Raw genomic sequence first — 15529 nt, forward strand, 5'->3', positions numbered from 1 at the left:
ACTTTTATAGTATGTGTGAAGGATTATTTATAGGGAAAATGTCTTTAAACATCTTTCCACATTTGAAAACATACATTCAAAACAAAGACTTAAAATTAAGGCTTTCACTGAACAAGACATAAAAAGGTTGCTTTTGCTGACATGTTGTGGCAGTCATTTCACTGAATGTGGATTATTCAAAAGCTTTTTGGCAATACTTTTTAAAAATAGCTTGTATTAGGAATTAACGCTAATACTATGCCACCTAGTGATAAATTGATAGGAAAACATCCATGTTTGAGTTATGATAAGGCTCTGTTATGTGCAAGAAAATATTTTGGAAGAAGCTTTTGCATACCAAAACTTGTCTTCTTCTTGTCCTCATTAATAAAACTGTTCCCATGTAAGTAACAGCTCTACTAAACCCCTATGAGGGGGTCATGTAACACATACATAACTGTTAGGAGTAACACATAACTAAGCTTACATGTATTTAAAAATATAGATGTGAATTAAATCCAAACACAGGTTTTAAATTTTGTTTTGTTTCCATTTTATTTTCTATTGGCCATCCTTATTATTTAAAAGTGATATTATTAACAAATATATGATTTTTCCTCTCTCTTCTTTTCTCTGTTAGTTGGCTCTTGGAAATGTAATCAGTGCATTGGGTGACAAGAGCAAGAGAGCCACCCACGTCCCCTATAGAGATTCCAAGCTGACTAGACTCCTGCAGGATTCCCTCGGGGGTAACAGGTATGCATTCATGATTATTCTCAGTTTTGACTCTTCATTAGTTAAGTATACCTTTTATTTGAAGCAAATTAATACGATGAAAAACTGATAATTTTGTTAATGTCTAAAAATCATTTTATAAACAGTTATTTTAAGCAGTACTTATAATATCCTTTGGAGTAGTGCTAGTATTTCTGTCTTATAGATAATGAATTAAAGTACAAGGATGTTAAATAATTTTTTCAAACTCACATAACTTTTTAAGGAAATCTGTAATACGCACTCATTCTACAATAGTGTAACTTCTGTTTAGCATCAGGTGCCTAAAAGAATTTTGTTGGAAAATAAACGAAACCTTCTAAGTAAGTACAAAGTAGATTAAGTATTATCAACAGTTTCTACAAAGTCTAAAATCAGAGCCTGTTTTGTATGTGGAAAATGTTTTCAGAAAACATCAGTTGAATGCAATGCGGGTGTTTGCTGACTAACTGCTGAGTTCTGTGGCTTTACCCCAAACCTGTGCACTGTAGGGCTTCACAGCTAAACTATAATTCCTTCTGCGATGTAATCCCCTCTTTCTACTCCACTGCCTGAATAAATGGAAACCTTTTTTTTTTGCATTTAAATTTAGTCATAGCACAATCACAAGCAGGCTCAGCAAGTTTCCTTTATCATGATTTTAGTGCTCTAAAAATCATGTTTACCGAAAGATCACTAGATGCTGTACAACGAATAATTTGGGAATTAAATCTCTTTGGATAGCTGTTTTTGAAGGAATTTTGAGTAATTTTGAATTTAGGTTTAAAATCAGTTTGACTTAGAAGTAGAACTTCATTAAATTCAGCAGTGTTTTAAAATATGTCTTCTTTTTATGTAATATTGGCATGGTCTTATCTCTCTTTAAGTATATCCTATGTATGGATGCAATATGACTTCCATAGTTGCATATTTTTTAACTTAGTTTTAGTATTTTCTGTCTGAATTTCTGAGTCAATCTAGGTTTCATAACAAAGTAAAAAAATGTTTTTTTCTTCAGCCAAATGACCATTCATTTTCTACTTGTACTTCTCTACTTGTTCTGTCCTTCCTTCGTTCCTTTGTTCCTTCCTTTGTTCCTTCGTTCCTTCCTTCGTTCCTTCCTTCCTTCCTTCTTTCTTTCCATCCATCCTTCCTTCCATCCTTCCTTCTATCCTTTCTTCTTTTGAGACAGGATCTATCTGTGTAGCCCTGACTGTCCTAGAACTCACTCTGTAGACCAGGCTGTCCTCGAACTCACAGAGATCCACTTGTCCCTTCCTCCAGAGAGCACCCAATTCTGTATTTCTTCAATTATTAAATAAAGCAGACTGGATGCATGTCTGCCCCTTATACATTTATGTGCTTTGAATATATTAGGCCCTTGAAAGGCTGCTTGTTCTGCAAGCATGCTGAGCTGTCTCACCTTGGAGCTTGCCTGACTAGTGAGGTTCAGACAGTGATTCCTTATTTGTTTCCTAATGACAGCTAACCCTCAGTGGAGATGACCCTGATTCCAACCTGACTGGCCTCAATTTCTGCCTAAACTTTCAGGACTGATCACCTAGTTCAAAAGGATTGTACTTTGTTTATGGGATGTAAAACAACTATACCCACCCTTTCTGTAGCTTACACAAATCAAACTTAGAAATTAGGTAGAGTTTGTTTCATACATTTATATGTATAATTTACAGTTACAGTTTTCAATAAACCAGCTTTTATATGTTTATAATGTTTAGTTGTGATAATGTATAACATAACTGCAAAAATTCATACCAAAAATTCTGGGAAATGATCAAAAATATAATGCATAAGTCAAAACAATTATAATTTTAAAGTATAATAGGTATCCCTCGTATATTGTTATGCTATGCTATACCTCACACCTGAAAGAAATAGGTCTCTGTATTAGCAATAGTTTCTTCTAAGTTAATGATATTTTCTTTAAAATGGAATCATAAAAATTAATGTTTTTGATGCTTTTCTTGGAATAGTTAGTAAACTAATCCTTGAGGCATATACTTAATAGTTTTGTTTAATATATCATATTTTCCTTCCTCTGTTGATTATAGCCAGTTCCTCTCCTTCCTGGCTTTCATGGTTCTTGAGAAGTCTCCGATCTCAGTGCTTTTCAAACTGTGTGTGAAAGGCAAGCCTCCCCATCTTCTGATTTGCAGTTGGCTAACACTGGCCATGACTGTCCTTGGTTTGTCTCAGTGTGTGAGTTTGGAGTGGTCTATACTGTTGTCAGTGAGACGATGAGTTCCTTGGTTCCAGGTGGTTCAGGTGCCACAAAAGGTTGTAAAGTGCTCGTTTTCCAGTCTCTGTTCTTACCATGGTTTGTAATAAGTGCTTTGCAGAATGGTCCTGTGCTGGAGGTCACAAGTCACACTGTCCTATTCTCTAGTCGGCGGGCGTTCCATAAAGTTCTTATTTTTAATACATTACTGTGTCTTTATTATCAGGACATGGCTAGAGAGAGGTGAATTATCTCAACTTAATTATCTCTCCAGAACTTTATAAGTACATCATATATATGTATGTATGTATATATATATATGTCACACAACAGAATTATTAATGACTAAAAAGGATCCCAATGGTGTATTATATATTTGGATGTCCATTGAACAGTAAAAGTTGATGGGCCTTCTCCTTCAGGCCTTTACTGTCTGGAGTATGTGAAACTTTTGTGTAATAATAACAACAACATAATGTACCCAATAAAAAGGAAATGTGCAAATGGTACTGGAGGCAGAGAGAGTGTACAGTTAAATGGATGCTTAGATGATAGCATTCAAAAAAATAGTTGGCAAACATTGGATGGAATAAGTAAGAGTTGGTAGAAGAGCCCTGTATGGTAGCACAATCCTTTAGTCCAGTGGTTCCCAACCTTCCTAATGATGCGACACTTTAATACAGTTCCTCACGTTGTGATGACCCCCAACCATAAATTATTTTCATTGCTGCTGTTATGAATTGTGATAAAATATCTGTGTTTTCTGATGCTCTTAAGCAGTCCCTGTGAAAAGGTTATTTGACTCCCAGAAGGGTCGTGACCCACAGGTTGAGAACCATTGGATTAAAGTTTAATCCAAGCACTCTGGAGGCAGGAGCAGGTAGATCTCTGTGCTTTCGAGGCCAGCAACATAGTTGAGTTTCTGGTCATCCAGGGACATACAGTGAGACCCTTAGGAGGGGGAAAAACATTAGTAGAAGGAGAAACGATAACAGAATAAAACCTTTGAATTTACTTATTTTTGAGATACTCTGTCACTGTGCTGCATAGGGTATTTTGAACTTGTAGTCCTTCCTGCATCTGCTTCCTCAATAACTGGTAGTATCCTTCTAAAAGAGGCCACTATGAATCTGTTGAGAATCCTAGAGGAAATAAAGAGTAGTGAGTAGGATTCATTGCCATTAATTTTCTACCAGCGTAGGTAAATTGGGTCTGTAAATGCACGTTTAATGTGTTAAATATGTTCACATGTTCGTGAGCTTGGGTGTGTCCACGTAGAAGCCAGAGATTGATGTGGGTGTTTTTCTCAGTGTGCCACCTTAGTTTTTGAGATAGGTTCTCTTGCTGACTTTGGAGCTCACCGATTAACTAGATGGACTGGCCAGCAAGCCGTGGGGATCCCCTGTCTTTGCTTCCCAAGGTCTGAGACTGCAGGCTCACATAAGTGGCTGCTTGGGGATCCAAATTCAGTTCCCTATGCTTGTGCGGCAAGCACTTTACCAACTAGTTGTTTCAGTTTATGTACTGGTAGATGGCAACGGCATCAGTGCTCAGAAACAGTGACATTAAGACACGCATATGGTGTGGCCTTAGTTACATCTGATGAGGATGCAGAGATCTGTGAGGTTTCTGCAGAAGAGAGTAGCTTGAACAGTTTCAAAGGTGTCAGTCCATGTTTGCTCAACCTCATTGTGAAGAGGGAGGACATTATGGCAGTGGAAGCCTGTGGCTGACCAGGAAGTAGAGAAAGAATGCCTGTACTCCATTGTTCTTATATCATGTTAAATTGGATTGCAAGTTTCTGGGAGAACCTTCACGTAATTCACTGACAGAGATAATAGCTGGGCCACATAAGCATCTGACTATTCTATTTTGATGAGTTTGTTTATCATGACTGTAAGTAGTATTTTCCCGTGTAACCTAGTCAGGAACCTAAAAGTCTAGATTACTCAACTACAAATGATGTTTTAATTTGTATGCTTCTTTGGTTTGAATATGTATGATTACATTTTGTAGATAATTCAAAACTGAATCAAATCAAAACAATGAAAAGGAAGACATTTTTAAACAATTTAAAGAACGTAGTTACTAGATGTATGTGTGAGTGGCTTCAGGTATGCCTATATACCACACGCATGCAGCAGCCTGGAGGCCAGAAGACAGTGTGGGTTTCTGTGGGACTGGAATTACAGAGGATCCTGAGCTGATATGTGGGTTCTGGGAATCGAATCTAGGTCCTCTGCAAGAGCAGTCAGTATTCATATCTGTTGAGACCTCTCCCTAAGCCATTTTCTAAAATGCTCAAATAACTAACTTAATGTCATTATTTTTGCTTTCAACATGCCATATTTGTAGTTAAAATAATTTTAGAATTATTGTATACACTGCCTCAAAAAGTTACATAGAAGTGGGAAACAAATGTTTGTATGCTTATACAGTCTTAAGGTGTTATGCTTCAAAAACACAATACATACCCTTTCTCTCCTGTGTTACCTAAATAAACAATCCTTCTGTTAGGATGCTCTTAAAGCATGTGGGCTTTTAAACTTGACTTATTTAATATTTTACAATGATCTTTTAATTTTTCATACCAATCCCATTTCCCCCTCCCTCCCCTCCTTCTGCTCTTCCCTTCTACCCTCCCCCCATTGAGTTTATTTTTAAATTAGTAACAGCAATCTGTTCTTCAAGGGAAGATGCTTTTCAAATGGCAACATTTTTTGTTCATTCTTTTTTTGTTTGTTTGTTTTTTTACATTCCCATCACAGTTTCCCCTCCCTTCACCCCTCTCAGCCCTACCTCCAGATCCCTTCAGAAAAGAGCAGGCTTTCCAGGGTATCTACCAGCCATGGCATAACAAGATATAATAAGACTAGGCACAAACCCTCATGTCAAGGCTGGGGGAGGCAACTTAGTAGAAGGAAAAGGGTCTCAAGCACAGGCAAAAGAGTCAGAGACACCTTCTACTCCCACTGTTAGGAATCCCACAAGAACACCAAGCTATACAACCATAACGTATATTCAGGGTACCTAGTGTAGACCCACTCTGGCTCCATGATTGTTGCTCTATTCTCTGTGAGGCCCCAAGAGTCCTGCTTATAGTTGATGTGTGTGGGCCATGCCTAATGTTTGGCTGTGGGTCTCTAAATGTCAGGATTTTAAAATAAGCCATTTTAGTGTTTGCTTTTATTTTTGCAACTAATTATTATTTGTAACTTTCAGCCAAACAATTATGATAGCATGTGTCAGCCCTTCAGACAGAGATTTTATGGAGACATTAAACACTCTGAAATATGCCAACCGAGCTAGAAATATCAAGAACAAGGTGATGGTCAATCAAGACAGAGCAAGTCAGCAAATCAATGCACTCCGAAGTGAGATCACACGCCTTCAGATGGAGCTCATGGAGTACAAAACAGTAAGCTAACAGGACTGTGTGTACATCATGCACGTTGACCATGTGTCAGGATATTCTCAGACACACCAAAGGCTGGTGTGTTGTGCATGCAGTCATGTCTTTTTGGAGTTGTTGAATTTATTTGTCTTTGGAGGTAGTCTTTGGGAAGTTGGATTTTCTAGAATTCTTCAAAAGGCTTCTTACCCACTCTGTAATTCTACTGACTAATGCACCATGAAAGACTGTGGTCAGAGGAAATTGATTTTTTTGCCTTGGGCCTGGGTAGATAAAAAGGCTGTTGGTTATAGAACTGTGTGATCCTGGAGTGTCTTTAAAGAAAACTCTTGTGTACTTAAGGCCTCAACCAACAAGAGAATATTTCTTCCCCAGGGCAAAAGAATAATAGATGAGGAGGGCGTGGAGAGCATCAATGACATGTTTCACGAGAATGCTATGCTCCAGACTGAAAATAATAACCTGCGTGTAAGAATAAAAGCCATGCAAGAGACCATCGATGCACTGAGGGCCAGAATCACACAGCTTGTCAGCGACCAGGCCAACCAAGTTCTTGCCAGAGCAGGTATGTGTTTAGGGTGGGGTGCGTGACAGATTAACTTCTGAAGGGCACCAGACGTTCTTTGTGTTGATTATTTACTTAAAATAGTTGATGTTGAGATGTTAAATTTTTATCTACAACCTACAATTTTGAGTTAAATACCTAACTTAAAAAACAGACATTCCTATGTAAGTAAAACGTGCCCTTTGTAGCATTTTATTTTATGGTCTGTTCATGTAATTGAGGGCAGAAAATTTGTTTTAGGAGTTGCGTTTTATTTTGGTACTAACTTTCAAACCTGGGGCCTCATACATCCCAATACTGACATCTTCATTTTAAAATAAGATTTTCATTTCATGTTTTATCTTGCAGGTGAAGGGAATGAAGAGATTAGTAATATGATTCATAGTTATATCAAAGAAATTGAAGATCTCAGGTATAGTTTTCTAGAACATGTAAGGCATGTCAGTGTTTTGCGGTGTTTGTAATATTTCTGTGTGCTGAGATGATCGTTCTGAACTATCCATGTTGCTATTTCAGTCTTGTGGTTGTGCTAACTTTAGAGAACGAGATACTTGGCTTTCCCATAATGTCATATCCCAAGCCAGTTTCCCCCCTCTCTCATCCCATGCTGCTTTCCAATATCCTCTTAATGCTGTTGCTAGACCTTCATTCGACATCTCCAAACCCAAAGAGTATGGCAGGCATGCCTGAAGATGGTAACGCTGTCCTTATTGCGTTCATACCTGTGGGTCTTTCCCCATCACTTGGGAATACATCAAAGTCAATGAATGATCTTTAGCTGTTTTGATTTTCTATTCCTTCCTGTTCCCTTCTCCCTCTTTAGCTATTACGTAACTTACTGAGTTCTTGCTTTCTCTGGTACTTCCATTTACATTTTATTAGATATGCTACAGATGATGATATGTGAGCATGGATGCCATGGGTTGGAGGCAGACACCCACCATCTTTAGTAGAACATTGTAACCGGACACATGCAGTAAATAGAAATGTCAGAATTTACTAGAATAAAAAAAAGTCTGTCCATTGTGTATGGATGTGAAGTCTGTGGAAGAAAAGATTTGGGGGAGTAGGGGCATGATAGGGGTATGAAACAGGACAGGGAAATTAAGCACTTCTGGAAGGCTTTAGTTTCCCTAATCCTTAGTTATTTTGTCATGGATAAAACCTCAGTCAGCTCCATGGGGAAATGTCTGCAGATAATAACCAAGTGGAAGGAGGTCCTGCTTCATAACCACCCTCACATTTCCCTGTATTGAATTTGGGTTATTTGGCCTCTCTCATCCCTGGGCTATTCTAGTTATTCTCAGTGACAGGTACTTCCTCCTCTTCCTGCCTCCACCAACTTCTTGGCCTCTTAAGTGCATCAAACATTGAAGACAAATAAGTTACTCTAACGTTAACATGGCGAGAAAGTTATTTACATGATCGCAACTTTCGTGTGTGTGTGTGTGTGTGTGTGTGTATGTGTGTATGTGTGTCTGTATTTTCATGCCTCACTGTTTGACAGAGGTCTTTGGATATTATGTCCTGGTTCTGTACAGGATATAGCCTAAACTGTCAGTTTCTACCCTGACTAGGAGAGCTCCTCCCTGAGCTGTCCAGATTTTGTTCTCAGACCAATCTTTCTTTACTTCCATTTGTAGACAGATGCTCTTCATCTCCTTCATTTCCTGGGTTCTGGCCATGATTGCTGTTGATTGTGTTCTGGTTCTTGCGGGGGTTGGGGAGGGTCCTGTTTCCTATCCTTCACCCTGTTATTGTAAAGCTGCCTGTAAACCTTGATCTCGCCATTGGCCAAATACTATGACAGCATCATCAGCATCATTACTTCATAGGAGATTGCCAGTATAATTTCTACTAGTAGTGACTAAAAGCAGCACGCAGTACCTTCATGTTCATAGTGTAGAGGCTTTTCCTTGAAGCATTTACCAATGCCTCATGATGACTCATTGGCCAATTCAGTCAGCTGTCAAGCCCCTTTCTTGTGTGGGTTAATACTTTGTTTCATATCCCCAACTTTGATATCGCTTTGGTGGCTCTTTAATTGGATGTGTCCCAGCTTTTAGGGGTAGTCTCCTGGAGTCCCAGGTTTATGATGGACCATATGAATATAATTGACATATTGATTAGTCATAAATGAACTCCAAATTCAAATTGGATTACCTGGATTGATGTTTGATCTCTTCTTTATTAATAAGGTGCTACCTGACACCTGTACACTCCCTGACAGACACCTCTGAGTCTAGAAGAAGAGATACTGGCAAGCCTCACAAAGCTATTATGGACTTGAGTAAAACAATAGAATATGAATGTCCCTAAGTCAAAAGGTGCTGTGCAGGTCTAGTGTCTTACTTGGCACATCTCTTCAAGTTCTGTATTTACCTACCAGTCTCTCTTTAATTCATATTTCTGTTAAAATTACTCTTATGAAGATCTCTTCCCAACTCCTTAAGCTAAGTGAAATTTATCTGAAAGTATTACTGCTTGGATATTTATTTTAAATCTTATTATTCAAATTATCGAAATCATAGGCATGACCTTTTAATAAACCAAAGCAATCACCATTTAGTCCTTGAATCTGGTGATATTAAAACTTTTATAGAAGCATGAAAATATAAAAAGAGAACACTGATATCATTCAATTTCTACTTATTCTTCCCAGAGCTGAGAACTGAAACTAGCATTTGCTTTATCTCTTTATTTTCAGTGGTATTCACATTCATATGTTCAGTTATTGTCATAATAGTGTGTCTGTCATCTTATCTGTTCTTTGCAGAATGACTGTGCATCATGAACATTTTTGTCAGGAGTCTATAGCACTATCTTGTGTTTATAATTAATTTATTTTACTACTGTTGGATAATGACATTATTTCTAATTTTTATTGCTTTTAATTATAGTTGCAATTTGGCTAATTTTGAATTCATTACATAATTGGTTCTCATAGCAACCCTAGAGAAACTATTTTAGTCCCCATTTTACACATGGAACAGTGTGGGTTGTTAGAGACTGATGGCCCAGATCTACTGAGGGTCAGGTGAAATCCAAGCCATGACTCTGCTCCTTCCCTGAGATGTCTAATACTTCCTTTCATGTTGCGTTGCTATCCAATCAGTAAGATTCCAGCAGCAGCAGTTGTGTTTGTGTTCTGGGGGACAGGGAGTGGACCGAGAGATAAAGACACATTTTCCCTCTAGCCTGTATTAAAGTGGCCCTTGTTCATGTGGCTGGAGTTTATAGAAGTGTTCCCTCCAGGTTTCAGTCCCTCCTGAATGCAAGCCTTGGAAATAACAACACAACAACATACTAGCCGCTATTTGTTACATAATAGTCTGAAATACGTATTATTGATAGGTGGTTTATTATATTTTCATATACTTTCAGCTTTCCTTTTTGTATTGTCTGGTACTTGGGCTACATTGAAAATATTGAAAAGCGTGACATGTTAGCTAATGTGAATGTATTTCTGGTATGCATGGAGGTGATGGTTACAGAGCAGTATCCTGGAACTCAGTGATGCAGAGTATAGTTTAGAGATGCCCACATAATAAGTTTTAAACATTGTCCCTCCTCAATGCTATTTTTATTCTTTAGGGCAAAATTATTAGAAAGTGAAGCAGTGAATGAGAACCTTCGAAAAAATCTGACCAGAGCCACAGCGAGATCACCGTATTTCAGTGGGTCATCAGCTTTCTCTCCTTCCATACTGACTTCAGACAAAGAAACTATCGAAATTATAGATCTAGCCAAGAAAGATTTAGAGAAGCTAAAAAGGAAAGAGAAGAAGAAGAAAAAAAGGTAGTATTATAAAACTGAATATTCTTCCTTTTCAGGACATTTAATTTTAGTTGCCATATGTATGCATAGTCTCATAAGTACATGGATACATGAGAAATTATTTAAATTAGCTTACGATTGCAATTATATGCTTCCTAATGGTTTCTCTCTACTTATAGATAAGAAAATTAAGTTTAGCTACAAGCAGGTAGTAATGAATTGTGTTTAGATTATGGCAAGGCAAGTTTTCTAATAGAAATTATTATATTGTTGGGTAAAATTGCTGCTTTTGCATTCCATCCATCTTGCTTTCGTGTGAAGCTTCTGTGTCCCACTGTAACAGCGTGTTGTTCAACTTTTCGTTTCCTAATAGAGTTGCATAATCTCATAGGCGTCCTAATCCTGTTAACTAGCTAGTTCACCTAAAGGCTGACTAATTTATCAGAATGTCATTTGGCCTCTAAATATTTCCTTCAGGGTTTCTAATTTGATGATATGAAGATCCTTCATGTTATTTCATGTTTTCTGAATCTCTTGGGCAATTATTTAGCCTTCTGCCACTGTGATGGGTTTCCTGTGTCATGATACTATCTCCCCTCAAGTCAGCTGGGAAAAGACAAGGGGAAAAATGAAAACTGACCATCTGTAATGTGTGAGTGGTTAAATACTCAAAATACTTACATATTTACCTGTTCATCTATAGTACAGTCCAGTTATTTACAAAGAATATATTGAACATGCACTGAAGCTCAATTCAAACATTTTTGCTACTCGAAGGGAGGCCAAATCATCTTTTTTTCCACAGTCTTGTTATAGGGAAGGTCTAGAACATTATTGCTTTTTTCCGAGCTGTTTTGTTCAGATTACATAGAGATGTATTTAGAAAACAAGGCATTTTTTCCCTTAACAGTCAATTGATGAAAGTTATTAGAAACTTCAGTCTGTTAGGTAAACCATGCCTTGTATCTTTATGGGTGAAAAGAATAGATTAAATAATTAAAACAGGAAGTTGCACAGTATGGCTAGGAGGCAATGATTTCTTGAGCAAGTAATGTCATAGTTGCTTTTCATGGATGACAGCAGCAACAGTAGGATACAGATCACGACTAGGTCTCTCTTCATGGCATATAGCCGTACTATAATAAGGACCACAGGGTTGTGGAAACCAGTGTTCATGCTGTGCTTGAATGAACATGCGATGTTTTCCCATGGTTTATCATTTACTTGTTAAATTCAGTTCTGTAGACAGTGTGACTTAGTTTTAAGGGCTAAGATAGTTTCTGTTCATGAGTAAGTAAGTGTAAGTAGGAGTGTATTTTTCAAGGTCATGGGCTGAGTTTATACTTTTCTTTTAAATTTAATTTAGATATTGCTGTAATGACTTTTAAATATGAGTAATGAAAGATAAATAGGAATCCTAGTGAAATGTTTTTGATTTTTTTTTTTTTTTTGAGACAGGGTTTTTCTGTGTAGCTCTGGAACTTGTTCGGTAGACCAGGCTGGCTTCAACTCACAGAGATCTGCCTGCCTCTGCCTCCCGAGTGTTCGGATTAAAGGCGTGTGCTGCCTTTTGATATTTTTTTATAGTGGCTATAGATACTTAATATCTCTGGGTTCAGATTATTTTTGTGAAAATGCATGCTAATATGCACTGGACTGATAAAATAGTCTAATGGAAAATACTTTGTTTATATTTGTCCTGGTTTCTTTTCCAGAACCTTGTTCAGTGTAAGGAAATCAAAATAGAAAGGTTGCTTTTCTGTGACTGACTCGGGCAGTGGGATGAAGATAATAGTACATGCTAATAATAGTAATGACTTACCATGTGGCTAGACTAAGCATAAGATCCAATGAAGAAAATAAGCTACTTGGCTAATACACAGAGCTGTAGGTGGAACTAAAATATTTTTGAGCACAATCAACCAGCTAGGTAAGTGAAAGGTTGCCATGACAGAACCAATTAGCGTTCCTAAAAGCAACACTCACAGAGTCCTTGGAAAGTGACTTACTGAGCACATTTCCCACACTTGTTCCAGTGAGCCTTTGTCAAACACATGCATGATTTCTGTGCCTAAAGACTTTATTTTGTGTCCTATTCACATAGAAAAGTCTAGGGAGCCAATGTGTGACCTCACATAACAGCATAATAAAATTCACAGAATTTAATGATACTTGTCTTGTTCTGTAGACAGGTGTTCTATATTTAAAAAGGTGGAAACCTGGGATGATGAGGTAGCTCAGTGAGAAACAAACAGGCAACCCCCCCAAACAACAACAACAACAACAACAACTCTTGTTGAAAGCCTGAAGACCCGAGTTTCAGTCCCTGAATCCCTCAGTGGAAGGAGGAAGCTATCTTCTGACAGCAGCCTCTAACATCCACAGTCACACCCCACTCACACAGCTACATATGCATGCACATGCATGTGCGGTGCATGCACGCTCGCGCGTGCGCCCGCGCACACACACACACACACACATACACCACTGAAAACAGAAACCCAAACAAAAGTATTTCACTAATCACATTTAGGTCTAAGTAACTTTTAGATCTATGTAATATAAATTCTTGTTTTAAAAATATAAATAAATAAGCTCCCATCTTAGACAACGTCCTGAAACAAAGCAAACACAAAACAAAGGGTTTCAGCAATAATAATAATCGCAACAACAACAATAATAATAGAATTTGGAACCTTGACCAGGAAGCCATCTACTTTAAGCATTGTAGTTTATTATCGTCAGTGCAAGCCTAAATTACACTGATTTGGGGGCACTGTTTTGTGTATACAGATACAGAAAATTTACCACTCACACATTTAGCCTGCTGCCTTTGGATATCCGGCTCTAAATGAACTACAGCACAAAATCCTTTGTCATCTTTCAGACTGCGCTGCACTTGGATGTAGTGGTGTTGGTTTGAAACTCTGAAAATGCAGATCTTTGTGTAGACTTGCCCTTTTTCTAGTCATGGAGCTCAACTCTCCGATCCCTGGTGAATATCTCCCTGCAGAATTTTTTCTCAGATTGCTGGTCTCATATTCTAAAAGCAGTATATAAATTGCTTATAAGAGACAATCACAGCCTAAGAGATAAAAATGGCATGAAACCACACATCATAAGATTAAAAGAGACCTGACTTAATTCATAACTCAAAACTTAATTTTATTATTGTAAATATTGATGATTCCAAGAGTACTTTGTGGGGTTCTGGACAGAGCGTGCTATGTGCAGATTGCTATATGCCTATATATATTGTCTGCATGACAAGTATTCATGCATAGTTCATTTCATTGAATCAAGATCCCTAACTTTGTATATCAAACATTCTTTAAGTTACATTTTGAAACCGATACCAGTGAATTTACAGTTTTTTTGCTATTCTGATTAAAGAACAGTATCACTAATGAAAAGTACTAAAATTTCCCACTTTATTTCCTCCTTTGCCTTAGTTGTGTGCCCCTTTTAGTGGTGAATTTTTAATCCCAGTCTTGTTAAAATTAACAAGATTGTATTTTTCGCTGATCGTATAACAGCCATATTCATTTGTCTGTAATACCATCTCATATAATTTTGATGTTTTTAAATTTAGATTTAGTGATGATTATATGTGTAGTAAAGCAAATGAAGTCAAGCTCTTAAAATAGTAACTTGTATGTGGTATTATTAGTATTATCATTATGGTATAAAGGCATTACTTAATGAAGGTCTTTTGATGATACCATAAAAGTTTTTTTTTTGAAATATTTAAAAGGAAGAGGATATTGCCAAAAGTAGACTTTACTTATGGGAAAAATTTAAAAGTTGATCTATTTCTGGCTAAAAATAGCAATGACATCCAAACAGGACTTATGAACTCATAAAAATTGAGATTGTATTTTAAACAGTTTCCACTGATTAGCTGCATTTTCTTCTTAGATATAATACTATTGATTTTCTCCTTTGTATTCATAGAAAATGTATTGCCTTTTTACTGTGTATTGTCCTTTAATGATATCTTTATAATTTATTTTAACTTCTTCAAGCTCATGTACCATTTTACCTTCTTACCACTTTTGCTTTTACTGTCTGGTTTGCCCTCATTGGCTTGGCCTTCCCATACTGTGCCTCGTGATTTGAAGGCTACAGAAACTTGAGGAAAGCAATCGAGAAGAAAGAAGGTTGGAATATTTCCCAGGTTTTTTTGGTTTTGTTTTTTAAATTAAAATGTCATTTAAATACTTCATTTCCATTTGCAAGAAAATGTGCTATAGAATTATAGACTGCTTCAGACTAGATTAGCTGTGTACTTCTTAAAGTAATGAGTTTTATAAAAATAGCAGGAAAAAAGTTAAGGTATTTGAGAATAACAAACTCTGTGGTTACTTGAATTAAAATGCAAGCAATTTCATTAAATTTCAAACAAGTTGCCAGAAGTATGATGATTGCTTTTTAGTAAAATTAAACAAACCTTCACTGTCTGATTTAAAAAGCATCAGCATTTTTTCATCTAGGGGGAGCTTGTGAGCAGAGTGGGAAGCAACTGGGTAGTGATTGATTGACATGTTGTTGGAGCAAATGCTAACTCATGGGTAGACTCTTCCTTATTTGCTGAAACCTTTTAGGAAACTCTAAGATGGTAGAAGGGCAAAAGGAACTATGGCTGTCCTATAGGTCAGATTGACAAGGCATCCTGAAATTTAGAAAAATGCTTTTTAACTTTCAAATATTCCAAGTAAATATTAAAATGTGGACAGTTCCCATTCTTTTATTTACAGCCTAGAAGTGAGTTGCTGATCTCCATTTCATGACCCTTACCTGAATATGA

General features: G+C 37.1%; 1 protein-coding gene across 18 annotated transcripts in view; it reads left to right on the top strand.

Annotated features, from left to right (window-relative positions):
- The window catches only part of Kif21a (kinesin family member 21A), a 123271-nt gene that overhangs the window by 65044 nt on the left and 42698 nt on the right, over positions 1 to 15529 (top strand). For 11 of the 18 annotated variants that reach the window (XM_013111165.3, XM_040753958.1, XM_040753960.1 and 8 more), the window contains exons 7-12: positions 620 to 735; positions 6191 to 6386; positions 6756 to 6945; positions 7294 to 7357; positions 10540 to 10743; positions 14844 to 14882. In XM_013111165.3, the coding sequence (XP_012966619.1) occupies positions 620 to 735; positions 6191 to 6386; positions 6756 to 6945; positions 7294 to 7357; positions 10540 to 10743; positions 14844 to 14882 (809 nt within the window). The remainder of the gene's footprint in view (positions 1 to 619; positions 736 to 6190; positions 6387 to 6755; positions 6946 to 7293; positions 7358 to 10539; positions 10744 to 14843; positions 14883 to 15529) is intronic. The other 7 variants (XM_013111166.3, XM_013111167.3, XM_013111170.3 and 4 more) reach the window with 1 other exon arrangement.

The sequence above is a fragment of the Mesocricetus auratus genome, unplaced genomic scaffold, assembly GCF_017639785.1.
Source record: "Mesocricetus auratus isolate SY011 unplaced genomic scaffold, BCM_Maur_2.0 Super-Scaffold_100010, whole genome shotgun sequence".
NCBI classification, from domain to species: domain Eukaryota; kingdom Metazoa; phylum Chordata; class Mammalia; order Rodentia; family Cricetidae; genus Mesocricetus; species Mesocricetus auratus.